The sequence below is a fragment of the Rattus rattus genome, chromosome 13 (genome assembly GCF_011064425.1).
Source record: "Rattus rattus isolate New Zealand chromosome 13, Rrattus_CSIRO_v1, whole genome shotgun sequence".
Lineage (NCBI taxonomy): Eukaryota > Metazoa > Chordata > Mammalia > Rodentia > Muridae > Rattus > Rattus rattus.
In genome coordinates, this window is record NC_046166.1 from 72,346,048 (window position 1) to 72,366,516 (window position 20,469).

At 51.7% G+C, this 20,469-nt stretch overlaps 2 protein-coding genes across 4 annotated transcripts in view; one reads left to right on the plus strand and one right to left on the minus strand.

Moving 5' to 3' along the window:
- Positions 1 to 1,319, plus strand: part of Cars2 (cysteinyl-tRNA synthetase 2, mitochondrial) — a 36,544-nt gene extending 35,225 nt beyond the window's left edge. For both annotated transcript variants that reach the window (XM_032918504.1, XM_032918505.1), the window contains exons 14-15: positions 641 to 847; positions 1,126 to 1,319. In XM_032918504.1, coding sequence (XP_032774395.1) covers positions 641 to 847; positions 1,126 to 1,197 — 279 coding nt within the window. In that variant the 3' untranslated portion in view covers positions 1,198 to 1,319. The remainder of the gene's footprint in view (positions 1 to 640; positions 848 to 1,125) is intronic.
- Positions 308 to 18,341, minus strand: Naxd (NAD(P)HX dehydratase). 2 transcript variants are annotated; one of them, XM_032918503.1, is made up of 10 exons: positions 18,173 to 18,341; positions 11,384 to 11,534; positions 10,309 to 10,354; positions 9,615 to 9,703; positions 8,356 to 8,464; positions 5,238 to 5,288; positions 5,053 to 5,157; positions 4,335 to 4,455; positions 3,156 to 3,276; positions 308 to 2,247 (listed from the first exon to the last, which is right to left on the minus strand). In XM_032918503.1, exons 1-10 carry the CDS (start codon positions 18,324 to 18,326, stop codon positions 2,097 to 2,099), a joined length of 1,098 nt encoding a protein of 365 aa, XP_032774394.1. In that variant the 5' UTR covers positions 18,327 to 18,341; the 3' UTR covers positions 308 to 2,096. The 2 variants fall into 2 exon arrangements, with proteins under 2 accessions (XP_032774394.1, XP_032774393.1); XM_032918502.1 differs by lacking the exon at positions 18,173 to 18,341 and adding an exon at positions 17,923 to 17,945.
- Positions 18,342 to 20,469: the final 2,128 nt, after the last annotated feature.

Below are 20,469 nucleotides of genomic sequence, written 5' to 3' on the forward strand. Positions count from 1 at the left end.
TGTGGATATGGAAGCCGGGGTCACTGTCCACTCAGCCCCAGCCCCAGCTGATTCACCCACACAGCACAGGGCAGCTCTTCTCTCTGGGTGGTCCCTCCTCGGTGCACACAACTTCATTCTGTTCTTCCTGACAGCGTTAGGCTGTCCTGGAAGGGCAAGGCAACAGCTCAGCCACTGTCCTGACTGTAGCCAGACTACTCGACAGCCCACTTCATGGGATCTCAATCAGTATGTGCGCACGCGCGCACGCACACACACGCACGCACGCACGCACACACACACACACACACACACACACACGTTGTTCTATGGCAGAATTCTTTGTCTTTATTCACACTTACGGCTCAGGCCGCTAGATTCTCTGGAGATGACAGGATTCTGTTGACACTTGTCACACCCTACAACTGTTGCTGAGGTCTGGCGGTGGGACAGGGTCAGCTTAAGTGAGCCAGTCAGGCACGAAGTCTTGCTGAGCTGGTCTTACTAACCTAACCTCCCCACATATTCTCCAGGAAGGGCTCATCAGGATAACTAGGAAGGCCTGCAGGTCTCAGCCCAGGATGTAGTCGAGGGTGGTCTCCCAGGCTGTCCCGGGGCTCCTGCCTTGCGGGGCAGACTCATCTAAGCGTCTATGGCTCAGTGTGTTTCAGGAGACAGCAGCACAGTAGCCCTGCACTGTGTGGTAGATGAACTAGTGCGCTTCAGGCTGAAGGTCCGCCAGTATGCACTGGCCACGCCTGGGGCCACAGGGGAGGCCCGGAAACAGCAGCTCCAGGAGAGGCAGCCCTTGCTGGAGGCATGTGACGCACTCCGCCAGGACCTCATGACCCACGGCATCAATGTTAAGGTGAGTGACACTGCAGGGACAGGGGCTGCCAATGTCACAGGCAGTAAAGGGGCGGACAGTAGCTGGTCATCCGGTGTCTGAGACAGGCCCACTCAAGGCAGGGGTGGAGGGCTGAGGGGAAGATGTGTAGCAGCAAGAGCTGCAAAACTCAACCCTCGTGGTCGAGGAGCTGGCCCTGTCAGGCAGTGTCACCCCCCTCTCCTCGGCCTCCTCTCTCTGCCTTTGCTCTCTGACCATGAACAAGAGGATGTGGTGCTATCCAGAGCTTTCTTCTTCAGGACAGAGGCCATGCAGCCTCCACATGGGAACTGCTGGATCCAAGGACAAAACACCAGAAGCCCGGGACTTGAGGATGAGGCAGCTGCAGTCCACGTGCCTGCACGCATGGCATCTGCTTTCTTTGTGATGAACTTTGTATTAAAAACTTTACATTAAAGTTGCTAATTGTGGCTGTTTAGCCACAGTAAAGTGAGCCTGTGCTGCCCACTGGTGTGTGTTCGGAACAGCCTGGAAAGTTAATTGTGTGGTACCATTCCCTTCAGTAAGCTCATATCTGTTCAGGAGACATTCCTGGACATGGTTAGCTGTCCCTTGTGACCAAGGACCAGACACAAGGGGAGCCAGAGAGCAGACCCCACTCACCAGGCGGCTGTCAGGGAGGCTGAGGGAGGCTCGGCAGGGAGCGCAGGGCCCAGCACGCAGCAGTGAGCACGCACGTGGCATCTTGGCACTCCCTGCCACGCCCAAATGCCAGTGGCACCCTGGTTTCCTGCCCTTCCCACTGGCCGCTAAAAGATCTCCTCTGCATGGCCACTGTCTCTTCTGAACTCCTCTTGAAGTTAACACTCAGTCACTGAATAGAACACTAAGGCCCAAGAATGCCATCCTGTGAGCCTTGGTTAGGAAACAAACCCTGCGCTCCCCCACCACCCAGAGACTGGAGCCCTGTGCGTGGTTACTGTAGTGACAAAAAGGCACGAGAATCAATGAATGAACAGCCATGGACTCCAAATGTCTGTGTCAGAGCCAGCCCAATCCAGGTGGGCTGCTGGGAGGTTTACTCTCATTTTCTCCTCAGACTTTTCTGAGAAGCCCAGAAAACCACGGAGACCAGATTAGTGTCGTTAACATCTCAACTCTACAGTAGTCGGACAGCCACGTCCTAAATCCTGTCAGCTACTTCAGGCTAAAATCCATCAAGTGCTGCTGAGCCCAAGGCTAGGCGATGGAGGATTCAGTCTGTGCCGGCTCAGGTCGTGAAGAGCTTGCTGAAGGCAGCTCCCACCTCAGCGATCATGTCGGTAGTGGTTGTGGAACGCCCGTACTTCTGGAAGGCCAGATGGTTACACTCCCTTGTGAGTGTGCATGCACCCCAGGCAGCCACCAGGAGCGGGCTGGAGCTGTAAGATAAGAGCACCATCAAAGGCTTTCTTTTCCTGCTGTAGGCCACAGTAAGGGCTCTGGGCTCTGGGCTCCCATTTTTCACCCCATTTCTACCTTCAACTCCCACCCAGCAAACTCACACCGGCTGGGCTTCTGAGAGGCCACTTTACTGCAGCCGTGCACTGGCACACCCCAAACATCCTCACTAGGACTGGGGTGAGGTGCGGTGGCAAAGCAGGCCTGAGACACACCAGGAGGCCCCGAGCCCCGTTCCTGATGATGGTCGAACCGACAGGGAAGTTTCTCCAGGTGTGTGGTGCCTGCTGCTGGGGTGGGGAGGGTTCATGGTGCTCCCGGGCGCTCTCAGAATGTGGCAGAATGCCTGAGTGCTGCATGCAGACCTGCTGCTCCATTGCACACTCCATTTGGGCCACAGGACAAACTAGAATCACCCTGCACCACTGCCCTGCATATGTGAGTGAAGGTCGGTCATGGCTGCCTGAGACCCGTCTGTACCGGGGGTATTGTGGGAGCCCCAGCAGCCTCACATTCCACACTAACATGTGTGGCCATGATGGTCCACAGGACAGGTCAGGTGTGGTGAGCTTAGCATCCTGCTGCCCCAGAGACTCACAGCTCTGAGGATGAGTGCCCTGGAGGGCCATTCCTCCAGCCTGTGTGCTCTCTACCCTCAGTTTCTAGAAGCCCCTACTGAACTCCCCACAGTGGTGCCATTAATCAACCATGGCTGCCTGGATTAGCACCAAGGCCAGGGCCACACCTTCAACTGGTAGATCTGGGTCTGGCAGTCGTGTGTAGAAGCTCCTGTGGGCAGGGAACCTCGGCTTCTGACGTCCCCCAGGGCTATTAAGGAGAACCGACACATGGATAACATCAAAGTGGGACAAACAAAAGTGTGCCATACCCGTTGGTTTTCTCTGGTCCAGCACGGAGGGCCCAGTGCGCCATGACCCCCAGGGAGCCTGACAGGAGATCTCCTTGCCCACCGCACCGGCGACTGCTGCCTTCCTGGCTGCACACAAGCACTGCACAGAACAGACACCATGAGCTGCCCTGCCCCTCCCTGCTTGTTCCAAGGAGGAACTACACCTCCAGCCTATGTAGCTTGAGCTCCTGGGAAAGCAGCCCAAATGCCATCTCACAACAAGCCCCAAAGTGCCCGCAGCAGCATCCTCAGCACCCCCTGGGCACCCTGACAACCACTGTTCACCGGTGCACAGGAAAAGGTGCTGCTTTGGGAATGCCTTGAGATGTGAATGTGCTGGGATCAGGAGAGCCTCATTGCTACAGTCTGGGTCCTGAGAACATTCTATGCATTCCCTGCCTGGCTCTGCGTGGATATTCATGGGCTCGTATGCATGACCACATACATGAGTACACAGTCGCTTCTTCAGATACACCAGAAGAGGGCATCAGGAGACAGCAGCACGGACGGTTGTGAGCCACCTCGAAGTGACTGGGAATTGAACTTGGGACCTCTAGAAGGGCAGTCAATGGTCTTAAAGCTCTTAAGTAGTCATCTCTACTGCCCATCCCTTGGGGTTCTAAGCACTCTAAATTCAGGTCCCTGTCAACAACTACATCTCACTAACAGCTACTTCTATGGAATAATATGAGGGCCTGGCCCTCTGACAGCGCAGAGCAGCAGACTCACCAGGGACCCCACACTGCTGCCTGTGCCACTCTGCTCTTGGCTGAGCAGTCCTTAAGCTCTGGGGGGACGGCAACTGGCATTTCCAATCGATGCCAGCTCTGAGCTTTCCTTCACTTTAGCAGTTAAGACAAAACGCAGCAAAAGGCTGGCCTCACACAGATCCTCCTGCTTCTGCTTCCTGATTAAAGGAAGGTGTGTGTGTGTGTGTGTGTGTCGCACACACTCACATGCATGTGTGAAAGTACAACAACCCTTGCTAGCCAAAACATGTCTGGTCACTGCAGCCCTGTGCAAACCTTTAGGAGTGAACATAGAAGGATCTTCAAGTGTGGCTGGCAAGTTCAATGCATATCATTACCATATGTGAATGAACGAGGTTTCCAGACTCACGCCAGTGTGGCCTAAGTGACATGGGAAGTCCTCACTCACCCTGCTGGCCGTTGGAGATCAGGTCCTGCTCTCCTTTCTGGACTATGGTGATGTTCCCCAGGGCCTGGCTGAGCTTCAACACGGATCCACTGTGATTACTGGTGTCCATAGGACCACTGAGCTATAACACAAGATGACAGTCACAGAAAACCAAGTCCTCCTGGACACACAGGGCCCATTGGTGACATGGTGAGGACCCATCCTGTCCATCAGGAGTCCATGGAATCCAGGCACTGATTTAGGGTTGGGGGGAAAGTGGGCAGGATGTCACTGGCACCGAGCCCTCAAAGGGAGCAATACCAGCACTTACTCTGTGTTCTCTGGAGACCTGGCTAGACCAGGTTTGTGGACACGGCGTGAATCTGGATAAGGATGATGTGTGCACCCCTCCCCCACAGAGCCCAGGCTTACGATGCCTGCTGTCAGGATTCCTATTATTTCATAATGATTTCATTCTCTCCCACACCCCATGGAGCAGGGGCTGCAGGTTCACGGAGTAGCACTGCAGCACACAGTGAGTGCCTTGGCCTGTGAGCACAGTAGGCAGTTCCTGGCCCAACAAGCATGCATGGTGGATCGCAGGACAAACACCTACAAGTCAGTCTCCCTGCAGATAGGCCCATGTCCTGAGCGGGGCACAACTGTGGAGCCCCCTTTACCCCAGGTCAGGGCAAGAGGCTATGCTATGTCCCTTCTTCCCTGAGGCCTACGAACTCACCACAGCGTCCCAGAGTCTGCTGAACTCCACATGGTTGGGGGTGAGAACGGCCTTCTGGTAGCCGTGGACGAGGGCTGGCTGCTGAGCAATCAGCCACAGGCCGTCCTGTGCAGAACAAGGGTGCACCTTCACGGGCGGGCCTCAGAGATCCCGTGCTGCTGCGGGAGATGAGAGGCCACACTCACCGCGTCAATGACGACAGGGATGTCCCTGGCCTTGGTGGATTCCAAGATGCCCTGCAGAAGAGCAGACAAGGTCAACAGTGACAAGGGCAAGAAGGCCTTGTTCAGACAGAAGCGCTGGAGAAGCCAGGAAGGTTAAACACACAGTTTTCCTACCGTCAATGGAAGGAGCTGCCCAGCTATTCCTCATGGAATGCTGGGAATGAGGGAGGTGAGCCAGGCTTGCCCATGTCTCCCAGGATTTATGCTTTACTTACCTGAGACCCATTCCCCAGATGCTGAGCATTGCGTCTAAGCCATAAACCCATCCATGCGAGTGACATCACTTGTGCACTACAGCAGCCTAAGTGACTTCTGTGCTACCTTAAGGCCAGGACGAGGCTGACCCACAGGCATTGTTTACCTCAGTCTCTACAGACACTAAATCTTGGCCCCATCTCTGAGTCCACAGAACGCATTCTTGTAAAAGAAGCCGATGTACTTTCTAAGAATCTCAGTGTAAGCGCATCTTAAAGTGTTGTGCACCAGGACTGAGTTGTTGTCGGAATTCTGTTTTCCAGAATTGTGCTGTGCTTAAATATGCCTGGCTCAGGTTCTAAGAAGTCTTGGCCCAGCACCAGCTACCAAAATCGGGGTGATCTGAGCTCCATTCTTATCACACTGACCGTCTCCCTGCCTGCTGTAAAACCTGCAGAGAGCCTCTGACAGAACAAGTTCATCTCCATAAGAGGAGGCAGGGGCAGGCAGTGCTTCCTTCCCGGTCACAGGTCACGGGCAAGCAAACTAAACAGTTAGGGCGACTGTAACACCAGGGGCAGACCCAGCATGTGGGCCTCGGCCTGGCCCCGAAGACCACCTACCACTGTCAAACACCTAGCTCAGGGTACACTTCAGTGCTTGAAGACTGAAGTTTAGTTATTCTCCAAACCATCCTTACCATTTTATTTACATGCTTTAAACTAGCAAGTGATCGTGATAATAGTGGACCATTTTCCCGACAGAGCGATAGTTTGATCCTATCCTGAAAGCTTCCGAGGTTTCCCATTTAAAAATACACATGTAATCATCATAGTTGTTAGTTATTCATCAACCAATCACTGTGAGAAGACCTCTCATGGCAACCAGATGAGCTGGTGCAGTGGTCAGACTGACGGTGCCTGCTACCCCACAGAACTGACTCCTGCAGGTTGACCTCTGACCTTCATCCACATGCTGTGATGTGCACACCCACACGTGCAGCATGTGCACACAACACATCTTTAAAGTGAAAGAAAAAGTGATGGACAAGGAGAGCATGAGGAGACAACTAGCGGGGCCTGGCACTCAGTCCTCGTTTCCTGGTCAGGGACACTGCTGCCAGGAGCAAACACTGACCAAAGGCCACTTGGGAAGGAAAGGGTTTATTTGTCTTACACTACATCACAGTTCATCACTAAAGGAGGTCAGGACAGGAACTCAAACAGAGCAGGAGCCTGGAGGCAGGGGCTGGTGCAGGGGCTGTGGAGGGTGCTGCTTACGACTTGCTCAGCCTTTCCTAGAGAACCAGGACCACTCACAATGGGCTGGGCCCTCCCCCATCCATCACTAACTAGGAAAATGCTCTACGGGCCTGCCTACAGCCACTGTTATGGAGGCATTTTCTCAATTCAAGCTCCCTCCGCTCTCATGACTCTAGCTTGTGTCAAGTTGACATAAAACTGTCAGCACATGGAGAAATGTGCCTGGGTAAGGAACACATTAGCTTGGCACTAGCTCAAGTTCAAAAGCCCCTAAGCCATGTCCGGGCACAGGAGCCTCAGAGGAGCCCATTTCCTTCCACAACACAGACCTGCTTGCTTGCTGTGACTCTGGCTTTACTGTTAACCACAGGGTGCTGCAATTCAGTCGTAGGTCCATTTCTGACTTCATGGTATTTGGCAAAGTGACATCAGGGTTTCTTCTAGCTTTCCCTGATACAGCAGGGTAGCAGCCCAAAGCTGACACTTAGTCACAGGGAAGGTTTGCCACAGTGAGCTATGCTTCTCTCAGGAGAGCCACAGCAGGCAGGAGCAGAGCCCTGTGAAGGTGTGTGTGCAATGTGAGACACTCCTCAAAGACACAGCCTCACGGTATGTGCAGTTCTGAGACAGCTATAACAGTTGTTTAGAAGTGAGACATACGCCTACCCCCAGGCATGTGTCTCTAGGACCTGCAGAGCAAGCTGCAGAAGAAACCTGGTGTGATGAGAGCATTCTAGACATTAGGTTCACACCAGCTTGTGAAGGAGAAGCTTATTGTGAATGCAGCAGTCCTGGGAGCGGTGTTAAAGGGTGCAGCATTACGAAGGCTGAGAACCGCTAACCACAGGGTCAGCTCCCACAGCACAGCCTCTTCAGCAAACCAAGAGCTGACTAGGGAAGTACAGGCTCCCCTGGAGCCTGACCCAGACGCACCATCACTCAGGACACTGGTTCCACCAGGACGCTGAGTGATTCGGGAAGGAGATGCCTGGCAGTGCAGTAGGAACTACAGATGCAACAACGAGCTGCCCAGTCACAACAGCATAGAACTCGCTCCTCTCGTGAAACTGATGGACGCAGAGGCCGAATCTGCACCAGGACCCCTGGCAAGCAGGCTCACACTAGGAGGACACAGACCTGCTGCAAGTCTGTCCAAACCTCACGTTTGCTGCACCTCCCTGAAACCAGGCGGGAAACATGCAGCCTGTGCTCTCTGCTGCTGCTCATGAGAAAGCTCCAGAGCAAAGAAGCCGCTCCACTCTGCCCTGCTCAGGAAGCCGCTCCACTCTGCCCTGCTCAGGAAGCCGCTCCACTCTGCCCTGCTCAGGAAGCCGCTCCACTCTGCCCTGCTCAGGAAGCCGCTCCACTCTGCCCTGCTCAGGAAGCCGCTCCACTCTGCCCTGCTCAGGAAGCCGCTCCACTCTGCCCTGCTCAGGAAGCCGCTCCACTCTGCCCTGTTCAGGAAACCCTTCGCCGTGACTCCTGGTGACCTCTCCTCCTCCCCGCACAGTGCATGTCCATCCACTTCCAGGCACAAGAGCATGCACTGGGCCTGAAGAACCAAAGAAACACTGTGCCCCAGTGCTGCATCTGAGGGAGAGGACACAGAGGACACCACTTACCCTCACGTTGTTGAGAAGAAGGTCGTCCCTACCTAGGCCAGGTCCCACGACAAGGGCATGCAGCCTGGGGAGCCATTTCTCCACCTCCTCAACAGCGTCAGAACTGTCACTAACAAAGGAAAAAGGCACAATGGTTTTGTCAAGGCTTTCATTTGTTTGAAACTGTGTTGTATGTGTGGTTTTGGGGACTGAACCCAGGACCCTGACCATGCAGGGACGTGCCCTACATCTCAGCTCTAAATCATTTTACTATGAAAATAATTTAGGTTTAGAGTGAGCATGTACACTAGTGCAGAAGCTCCCACGGACCCTCCCTAACATCCCACACACTCACATTCCAGAACACCACAAGAAGTTAGGGCTGCCTCGGCACCAGTGACTGTGGTGCAGACCAGAGTGCCGGCTGGGCCACTGGGTCACGACCCCTCCTCTCCCTGCCCCAGGATACATCTGACCTTTCATCTCTGTCTTCTCCACGGACTGATCTACTTCTGCTTTAGCTTTTAAGACTGCATTACTTCATTAAATATTTTGTCCCTCACGTCTGTCTGTACACTGCATGTGTACCCAGTACCCGCTGAGGTCAGAAGGGGCATCAAACCCCTGAAGCTAGAGTTACAGATGGTCGTGAGCGCCATGTGGGTGCGAGAGCAGCCGGTGCGCTCAACTGAGCCCCTTCTTCAGCCCACTTTACTTCTATCGTGGTTAAAGTGAGACAAAAAAGAGCACGATCCTGAGCAAGATCCGTCAGGCATGTCTCAGCGCTTGGTGGCACTGCCCAGGGAGACGTGGGCCCTGCCATCAATGAAGCTCTCAGGAGCCCCTGGAACACACAGTGCTCAGCTCAGAGGCACCCACTGAACCTACAGAGTCCAGGCATTGTGAGCATCGCCTCAGGCAACCCTACCCACGCAGGCCCCAAATGACTGAGACTGGGGCCCCGCACAACACGGCATCCGCGGCTCCTCATGCCCTAGGTCTCTCCTCTCGCCCTCTCGCTGTCTTCTGTGGGAGCAGAGCTGGGGACTAACTATGGCTTTCTTTTTATTTGAGGTGTCGGGGACCAAGCCTCCACTTCACGAGTCACATCCTAAACCTTTTGCAAGTTTCTTTTGAGACAGGGTTGTTAGTTGTACGAGCTGGCCTCCAATCTGCAAGCCTCTGGCCTGAGCTGTGGTGACAGGTAAGGGCCATGAAGCCCAGCAGACACAGGAGTGTCGGTGCTGCCGCAGGGAAAGGGACCCATGCTGCACACTCACAGGACGGGGTGGACGATCAGCTCTGGGCTGTAGGACTTGATCACTGGCGCGGCCTCCCTGGCACAGAACACGTGGGTCAAATCTGCACCCTGAGAAGGGAGAGGTGGACTCAGAGAAGGCCGTGCTCCACAGACCACAGCTTTACACGCCGGCTCTCACCATAACATACAATGGCTACCTGTGCTACTGTTTAGGCCCCCAAGCCCAAATGCAGGTGAAAGTCGACAGCCGGTGGCTTTGAGGAAGGGAAAGTGGCCTAAAAAAAAGCCAAACCTCAGTGGTAAATGGACAAACAGTGCCCAAAGCTGTCACATTCTCCTTTAAAAGGGAAATACAGAGGAGGGTCTAAGACAATAAAAATAAAGTCAGCCAGGCACAATGTCGAATGCCTTTAATCACAGCACTGGTGGCCAGCCTGGTCTACATAGCAAGCCCCACGAAATCCAGGTTTACATAGAAAGACACTGTTTCAAAAAACAGAAACAAACAGAACCACACCTCCAACCCTAAGGACCCCATTGCACTGCAGGTTCCGTCCCTACAGAGCCAGAGCGGCGTAGGCAGTAGGATGTGAACTCAGACCCTCATGCCTGTGTTTCACGTGTTCTTATAGGCAAAACCAATTCCCCAAGTCCCTAAACAACCCAAGGTTTAAGCAGAGAAACCCCAATGAAAGACTCTGAGGGAAACCTACCACTTTCAGAGCTGAGATTCCTGCAAAATACGGTGCTCCTGTGTACCTAAATGGAGACACTGGAGTCAGAACCTCAGGGAAGCAAAAGCATCTGCAGTGACATCACCAATACAAGAGGATAAGACTGTGTGTCAGCATATGTAAGCCATCGACAAATGATGGAGACGTCAGCTCAAAACACAAACAACACGGAGAAGACAGCTCAGTAAACATTCACACAGGAGCAGAACTAGAAAGGCGTCCCATGACGTCTGAGACCGAGTCTCTGCACTGGCTGTGTACCTGAGGTGTCCACGTCTGAGACCGAGTCTCTGCACTGGCTGTGTACCTGAGGTGTCCCATGACGTCTGAGACCGAGTCTCTGCACTGGCTGTGTACCTGAGGTGTCCATACCAAGTACAGAGAAGGGCTGGCTGGCTACAGGCTTCTGTCAGGAGAAGGTGGAGATGACTACCATCAAGGCAGTCGGCAAACACCAGGTCCTCAGAGGAAGCACAACTTCTGAGTGACTCGAGCAGAAGCCACAAAGAGACACTGGCCACAGCAGCCACTGTACCTGCTGCGTGATTCCCAGCGTCCTGCCTATGCTCTAAACACAGCAGATGTCCTTGGCATGGTGCTCAAATACAGAGTCACTGTGCTCATTGCCGCTGGCATGTTCTCTCCCCAGTGAAATAAACAGGGATAGAGACTGACACACAGAGGGCAAGGCTGGTCTCACTCTCCTCATAAACATAGCAGCACAGCTTGAAGCAATGAAATTAACGTGTGCACAAACTCGTAAGACAGGCTGCCCAGGCCCACAGGAGCTCCAAGCGCACCCTGCACACAGCACACGGACTCAGCGCTAGGGTGGGAGGACCCAAAGAAAGCACAGCAACACCAACACCAACACTCACTGCGGGAGAGCCCCTGGGCCCTCAGCCTCAATCTTGGTCAGGAAGGTAACCAGTGAGAAGGACTTAGCACCCATCAGACTGCATTCGGGAACAGTCACTGCACATGGATGGACAGACAGACAGGGGAGGAAGGCAGATGCAGACGGACAGGCAGGAGGGAAGACGGGCACACTCACTCTTGACAGCCCCCGACTATGCCTATCCTTCCATCTTGCCCCTTGTGTTTCTTCGACGTCAGAGCAGGCACAATGTTCCTCACCAACTGAAAAAGGTTGTCCATGTCCTTTGTCACGTGCGCTGTGTGGAGGGACAGTGCTCTTTGTAAAACTGCAAAACAGGAAAATGAAGCCGTAAGAATGAAGTCATCAGAGGCCACCCAGCATGCTTCCCAAAGCTGACTGCATCGACTCTGGGTTTACTGCAGGTTCCACTCTTAGTTCTGGGGAAGAGATGGTCGGAGTCGACAGTGAATAGCAGCACTGTCCTCCCAGCTTTCTGTGATGCGTCAGACAGCGTGTGCGTGCGTGCGTGTGCGTGAGTGTGTGTGTGTTGGGGAGACTGACCTCATCTCCCAGAAAGTCTTGTCAACCTACAAACACAGATCATTTAACACATTCTCTCATCGCAGCGCCGTCCTTCCCTGGAAAACAGGCTCCCGTCTGCAGCCTTCCATTTAGTCAGAAGCCCGACAGAGCCATCCTCCTCTCCTCAACCACACCTCCACACTCAGATACTAATTAAATAATAACGGGAACGCTCTAAACGCAGCACATCTGCGTCAGGGTCAAGCTGGCACGTGGAGCACCTGCACCATGCTCACTTGTTTAATTGCCTCCATTTTAGCTGGCCTTTCTTGAGAAGCTCCTGTGGGTGTGGGCTTTGTCTGAATATTTAGAGCAGCTCGGCCGCAGGAAAGAACCCAAAGCGTGCATTCTCTGGAATCATAGAGCACGAGTCGATGTGCACCCTCTACACAGACTACAGGACTTAAGGACCCCTGAGGAAACTATTTTCCCAATGAAGCGCCCACTCAGCACAAAGCTCCGTCAGCTCCTTGGAGGAAAGGCATCTCAGACTTTCCCAGCCTGACTTTACTCAATAAAATGTTCCACTATTTCCCATGGGGCATGTGGGTGGCACATGAAGGCCAAAGGTCAACCTTGGAGCTGTTCTTCAGAAGCTGTCTACCTATGTCCACCTTGTTTTTAGTGTGTGTGTGTGTGTGTGTGTGTGTGTGTGTGTGTGTGTGTGTGTATGTATGGAGGATGTGATGAGTGTGCACATGGGAACCTGTGTGTATGGCGGATGTGATGAGCGTGAACCTGTGTGTGATGAGTGTGCACATGTGAACCTGTGTGTATGGAGGATGTGATGAGTGTGCACATGTGAACCTGTGTGTATGGAGGATGTGATGTGAACCTGTGTGTGTGGAGGTATGGAGGATGTGGGAATGATGCGTTGTGTATGGAGGATGTGACCATGTGTGTGTATGGAGGATGGAGGATGTGATGTGTGCACATGGGAACCTGTGTGTATGGAGGATGTGATGAGCGTTTGCATGTGAACCTGTGTGTGTGGAGGATGTGATGAGCGTTTGCATGTGAACCTGTGTGTGTATGGAGGATGTGATGAGTGTGCACATGTGAACCTGTGTGTATGGAGGATGTGATGAGTGTGCACATGGGAACCTGTGTGTATGGAGGATGTGATGAGTGTGCACATGGGAACTTGTGTGTGTATGGAGGATGTGATGAGTGTGCACATGGGAACCTGTGGGAACCTGTGTATGGAGGGTGATCAGGTGCACATGTGAACTGTGTGAATGGAAGATGTGATGATTGTGAACCTGTATGGAGGATGTGATTGCACATGGGAACCTGTGTGTATGGAGGATGTGATGAGCGTTCGCATGTGAACCTGTGTGTGTGTGGAGGATGTGGTGAGTGTGCACATGTTAACGTGTGTGTATGGAGGATGTGATGAGTGTGCACATGGGAACCTGTGTGTATGGAGGCCTCAGGTCAACATTGGGTGTTTTTCTCAGTCACTCCCCACCTTACTTTGAGAGCCAGGGTCGTCATTGAGCCCAAGGCTGTTTGCTTTGGCTAAACTGGATGCACAGCAAGTACCAGGGCCCTCCTGTCCGTGCTTCCTCAGCACCACCGTCCCCACGCTTGACCAGCAGACACTTCATGGACTTAACCATTACCCAGCTCCACTTTACTTTTTTTTTTTTTTAAAGATTTATTTATTTATTATATACAAGTACACTGTCACTGTCTTCAGACACACCAGAAGAGGGCATCAGATCCCATTACAGATGGTTGTGAGCCACCATGTGGGAATTGAACTCAGGACCTCTGGAAGAGCAGTCAGTGCTCTTAACCACTGAGCCATCTCTCCAACCCCTCCACTTTACTTTTTGATCCAGGCTCTCATTAGTACCTGGGTCCTGTTGATTATGCTCTAGTGGCCAATGAGTCCCAGGGATCCTGTGGCCCCTCCCCTCACTGGGACTGTGAGCACACATGCCTGACTTTCCACAGGGGTTGGAGATAGAATCCAAGTCTTCATGCTTATGTGGCACATGCTTAATGGACTGGCCTCCTCAAGTCCATGTAGAGCCACAAATGTGCTCATTACCACTTTAACCACCTTTTACCAACTCCACAGCCCACACACACATGAAAATGTGATCTGGTCCACAGGGAACCCTGGCAGAGAAAGGCCCCACCAGGCCTGACAAGGAAGCTTCTGGCCTCAGTCCAAGAGCCTGCCATCAAGAGCCACCTTCGGTCCTTGGTGCTCCCTCCTGCCCAGATTGAGCTGCTCATTCTCTCCTGTCCTCAGCACCCTACAAGCTACCTGCACTCCCAGCCTGGCCTGACATCACCACGGAGGCCCTCTCCTGACCTCCTGGGATACACTTGAATGAAAACATTTGATTTAAGTATGCCACTAGCATAGGACCCAATGTCCACTGCAGTGGGAGAGAGAGCTGGGAAGATATTTGTGGCTGTCCCAGGAGCAGTGACTTCTGAGCAAACACCTGCCTTCTGGCAACTGTCTGAGACCTGTCCACACCTGCTATAAACCCCTCTCTCTTGAGAGCCCTGTCACTCAGGGCAAAAGGGTGCCGTGTCAATCTCTGTGGGGATGAGGGGCAGATGAGCCAGGCTGAATGCTTAAGATCACAGTGCTCATTAACAGCTAACTCCATCCACTACAGATGAGGAAACACTCCGGAGGTGTTAAGATGCTATCTACAGTCGGCTGCTAAGCAAAGCTGGCACCTTTGGGGTAAACGCCCCCACCTATACCTTCAGAGTTGTTCCTTCTGTCTCACTAATACAGGAGACACTTGCAGAGGCAGCGGGGTCACCAAGTCGTTATGATCATTCTTCTAAACAACTAAAATAATGACTCATTGAGCATGCCTAGTGTCTAAGTCAGGGTTTCTATTCCTGCACAAACATCATGACCAAGAAGCAAGTTGGGGAGGAAAGGGTTTATTCAGCTTACACTTCCACATTGCTGTTCATTACCAAAGGAAGTCAGGACTGGAACTCACACAGGGCAGGAAGCAGGAGCTGATGCAGAGGCCATGGAGGGATGTTACTTACTGGCTTGTTCCCCTGGCTTGCTCAGCTTGCTTTCTTATAGAACCCAAGGCTACCAGTCAGGGATGGCACCACCCACAATGGTCTGGGTTCTCCCCACTTAATCACTAGTTGATGCCTTACAGCTGGGTCTCATGGAGGCATTTCCTCAACTGAGGCTCCTTTCTTTGTGATAACTCCAGCTTGTGTCAATTAACACACAAAACCAGCCAGTAAACCTAGAAATATTTTTGTCTACCATGTTTCCATATTTATCACCCCAAACTGAGCACAGGTTTGTTTCTTTTTTCTTTTCTTTTTTTTTTCCAGAGCTGGGGACCGAACCCAGGGCCTTGTGCTTGCTAGGCAAGTGCTCTACCACTGAGCTAAATCCCCAACCCCACAGGTTTGTTTCTATAATCTGCAGACTCTGAGCATGGACCCTCTTCCTTTATGCTAAGCAGCCCAGAAACATGTCTAGCATCCTTCCTTCTCGAATTCCCTAAAACTGAGAAAGCTTAGAAAAGTACAGCTTGGGGGCTGGGGAGATGGCTCAGTGGTTAAGAGCGCTGATTGCTCTTCCAGAGGTCCTGAGTTCAATTCCCAGCAACCACATGGTGGCTCACAACCATCTGTAATAGGATCTGATGCCCTCTTCTGGTGTGTCTGAAGACAGCTACAGTGTACTCACATACATGAAATAAATAAATCTTTTTTTCCCCCCCCCCGGAGCTGGGGACCGAACCCAGGGCCTTGCGTTTGCTAGGCAAGTGCTTTACCACTGAGCTAAATCCCCAACCCCATAAATAAATCTTTAAAAAAAAAAAAAAAAAAGGAAAAGTATGTCTTGAACTAGCATGAGCCAGCCCCTAAGACACATTCTGGGACAGGAAAGTCCCCTCCCCAAGTGGAACCTCCCACTTGCATGCAGGCAGGGGACCGCTCTGGGAATGACTGCAGCTGCGTCCTCCTGTTAGAAGTGACAGACCTGTCTCCAGTCTTTATCTCCTGGTTGTGCTTTCTGACTCAGTGCTCACCGAGATGTGAATGCAATGTGTTCCATTACCACCAGGCTACCAAAATGCTGCTGCCTGAGGGCAAAATAACTTCTTCTTTAACCACGGATTCACCCGACTAACCAGAAGAGCAAAATCTTTCTCCAATGGTCTCTAAAATCATATGGGAGGGCTTTAAAAAACCTGTCATGAAGTTATGCCAAATAAAACCCAAACCACCAGCCAGCACTGCCCTGGCTCGCCCGACTCCGCCTCCGTCCTGTGAAGCAGGTGTATATAACATAACGCTGCTACACTTCCTGTGGAAGGATGGAATGTTATAAGACAAGGGGTATTTTGGGGGAGTTTAATATTTACTTATTTTAACTTGTCTGTGGCCTAACATTCTTGTAATAAGCAAACTTCCCAATTAATATCACTAAGTCAATAGACACCTAGCTATGGTTAGTTTTTAGGTCAACTTGACACAGCCAAGAGTCACCTGGGAAGAGGGAGTCTCCATTGAAGGACAGTACAGATTAGTCCCTGGGGAACTGTCTTGAATTTTGATTAATGTGGGATCTGACTGTGAGCAGTGCCACTCCTGGGAAGGTGGTATTGAGAGGTGGAAGAAAGCGGGTTAAGCCAGTAACAGGGTTCCACGGTCTCTGCTTCAGTTCCTGCCTGACTTCCCTTAAAGATGGCTGGGACCTGGAAATAGAAAGTTGAAATAAACTCCTTCTCCACAAGTTGCTTTTGGTCATGGCGTTTACCACAGCAACGGACAGCACACTAGAAGTCTACACCCCAAAAGCAGAGAATGCTGAGAGTACCAGACGATGCCTGAGAATAAGTGTCCTGCTTTGCTGTCACTGAGCCGTATGCTGCTCTCTGCGCCATGACTATAAATCCGTCCCACGATTGGATGCCGTTGTAAAGAGTCAGGCGCTTTACACCAGGACAAAGCTGAATTAGTAAAGGCTCCAGAAACGTCGATTAGATTTCCCAACACTTTACACCGGATCCAGTTTTAGTTGGCTACTGCCCCACCCGGTGGATTTGTCCCATGAAGTATTAAGAGGCTTATTCTATTTACATAAGTGACTTTGTCGCCACGACAATCCAGAGTCTGGAAAAGCAAGTCGAGCCTGTTTGCATTTTGTTGGTTTTAAAGAAACTGTGGCCGGGGAAGGCAATCACGGCTTGTGTGCCCCGAGTGCTTTAGGTTAATGGGAATTCTAAGCTGGAACATAGGACAGTAATACGTACATTATGTGAGACTCACCCTGAACACAGACAGTTTTAAGGTCTAAAGCCCAGAAGTCTACCAGGTCTTTGGCAGAAATTTAGCAAGCTAATCTAGTAATGAAACCTCAGTAAGTGCAAAGGGAAAAAAGCATTACTAATCAGAATGTCTGAAAATGTAAGGCAATTCCCAAGAGAAAAAAGGCCTCTAAATAAGAGGATGTTTAGAAGCCGCCATACGAGTGACAGACAGTACGGACTTGGAGAAACACCTCTCCAGGGCTTTCAGAACTGCTTCAATCGAAAAACAAAACACCAACAAGTTTATACATTTTATTCCTGGACTGTGATCAACATGTTTGTAGTCCACGGTCAAATCTCCCTAACGAATCCTACGTCGAACAGTCCTGGGGCATGCTGGCTAAGTCACTTCTACAGAGACTCATTTAGTGTCTACAGAAAGGTGGACAACAGCTAGCGCCCACCCCCTTTCACTCCCTTTCGCTCCCTGCCTAATAAGAAATGGGGTGTAGTGCTGGGGGATATTAGAAAACTAACTTTCCACAAGCGGATGGAACAAAGTCATATAAGGAGACGAGAGAACCAAATGTGCCATTTGCTCAATCCAAGAATTCTTCCTCATCTCAAAAGTCACCTACCTCCGACTCCAACTATTGGGACAAGGTCTTAGATGTGTCTGGCTGCTCTACAAAGCGAGTTCCAAGCTACATAGAGAAACTTAAAAAAAAAAAAGTCTCTAACCGGGGCTCCGAATCTCAAAGTCACTCGACTTGGTCCATCATTTAAGCATATAGAACACAATCCCTAAGCTTAGGGGACAGGAAACGGGGCGAGCCACATCTTGACTTCACCCACCTCCAAACACTTGCACGCTTTGAGCTAGGGCAGCCTGTCTCCAGCATACAGGAGCTGGCAAGTAAGCCGGTGTGTGTACGCGATCCAGCTCATGTAATGGGCCGTATCTCCCACTCCTCTAGTCCAGGCCCCCAGTAATTCACGAGAGCCGGGCAGCCTGGTTGTCAGGCAGGCGGCCCCACCACTGGCTCCCCGGCGCTGGAGCACCAGGCAGAGTCTGTCCGCCCGCAGAGGCGGTCCCGGCCGGTACCTGCTAGAAGCGGCGAACAGTGGAGCGCGATCGCGGCGGAGAGCAGTGCCATCACGACCGCCGCAGCCCCATACGGACAAACAGCCATCCGCAGGACGCCGGTATCGATCTTACCTCCTCCACAGGCGCGGATCGCCACACAGCGGATGCCCATGACCGTCCAGCGGACTTCCGGGTTCCCAGATGCCTCCGCGCGGCCGCCGGGCCACTGCCATTGGTCTCAGCTCCGCCCGCGGCCCCAGCTTCCGGCACCGCCGGAAGCGTGCTCCAGACTCCGAGGACTGGTCCCACCCCCGGGGTTAACGTCCACCACCTACCTCCGTTTGCTGCTTGCTCAGACAATTGACTAGCAAGACAGCCAATCTGGCCTGGCCCCAGATTAAATAGTGTGGTAGCCTGCTCACGGATGGACCTTGGCTGTTTAGGGTCCTATTTCGTTTTTATTCTGTAGTGTGTTGTCCGTGGGCGTTATGGAACACGATTCACTTGGAGGTCAGCTTCCTTGGCAGCCTGCCTGTAGCTGTGCTGCCCAAATAGGTGATGTCCTTACCCCTGGTGTGTCCCACAGCTAGGTCTGCAAGGCTTTAGCCTAGCATCTCTCAAACCATCTTTTGGCCCCAGCTCCTGGAGGTCTTTGTCATCCCAATATCTTCTATTAGAAGATAGGTAACAACAGCTTAAGCCCCCGGCTTAAGCATCCTGACAGCTCTTTCATACCCATGCCTCGTACCCTGTAGGAAGCCTGGGTTGTTTTCTACAAAGTGACACAAACCGATGGCCTAAATGTATGAACTGACGTCTTGTCTTTTCCGTTGTATGGCTTACCAGAAGGTTTTTATTGTAGACGAGAAGGGGTGCGGGGGAGTGCAGAGGCATCTGGAAGAATCCAGAGCAGTAGACGGAACATGGCCAGGGCTATCTGTGAGAGAGGGACATTAGGAGATAAAGTTTAGTGAGAGAAGCAGAGCAGCGAGAACATATAGCAAGTAGCAAGTACTTGTGATAACTGAGGGAACCTGGAGGCCAGCATGGGCTTTGAGATGCTCATAAGCACCACGGGTAGCCATGTGTCTGTCCTTTAATGCCCAGAGGCCTAGGGGAACCAGCCTGATAAATTCCTGAGGAATGCTGGCTTTTATCTAACACCAGAAATTCTATAGTCAGGGTTGAACTCATTTCTGGGTATTTGGACTGCCTTTTGGAGTTTAGGGAACTGGAGTTTCCTTTAGACCTAACATGAAGGGATGTTCGGCCTTTTTGGCATTGAGCCTATGGTTACAATGTATCACTATTGCAGTAATTTTACAGGTGTTTCCACCCATTCCAGAATAAAAAACCACAGAAACCTGGTATTTTGTTAATAAGTTGTCAGCGCTATGCTAGGCAGGTTCTGAGCTAGTCTAACCCACATCCCAGCTGTAGGCCCCTTGTTTCTTACTTGCCACCTGAGTCTTACTCTGTTTGCTCTGCTCCAGGTGTGCCTCGGGACATTTCCTCTTGGCCACATGCTCATGGTCCATCCTGCCTCATGGAGACCTTCTTTTCCCCCTACCTTTTCCCTTGTCCTCATGGTCCCTACCTGAGACCCTCTACTCCATCTCTAGTCCTGCCTTCTTTTCTCTCCTACCTGGTCACAGGCTCTTGCCTTTCAGTGTCCAATCAGAGTATTGGGGAACACTCTTTACAACACGTGGGTCAATACAATGCCTGTGTTCAGACTGCAACCTGGTCTTAGGGTACAAAACTCAGCATCTGGATACAGTGTACACAGCCCCAATATCACCCCTTTTAGTCCAATAAAAGGCTCTTTCTCGTCAATAATGAACTATATACAAATAAAAACAATTATAAAAAATATAAGAATTACATTCACAGGCTGGACAGATGGCTCGGCAGTTAAGAACACTGACTGCTCTTCCGGAGGTCCTGAGTTCAATTCCCAGCAACCACATGGTGGCTCACAACCATCTGTAATGGGATCCTGTGCCCTCTTCTGGTGTGTCTGAAGACAGTGACAGTGTACTCACATACATAAAATAAGTAACTTTTTAAAAAGTTACATTGACCCTGAATTATTACTAAGTTTCATCTGGGCTGCTATTAGCTCCAACTGGACAGCCTTCAGGGCTACACTCTCCTTTCTCTTAACTCATGGCAGCCTCTCTTTCTCCCCTCCTGCACGTTCTTCTCTCTGACCCCAAGCCCAGGAAGCCTAAAAACCACCTATCTCTCTTCTGCCCAGCTATTGGGTGTTAGCATCTTTACCAATCACAGTTAAGTGGGGGCAGGATCCCTTA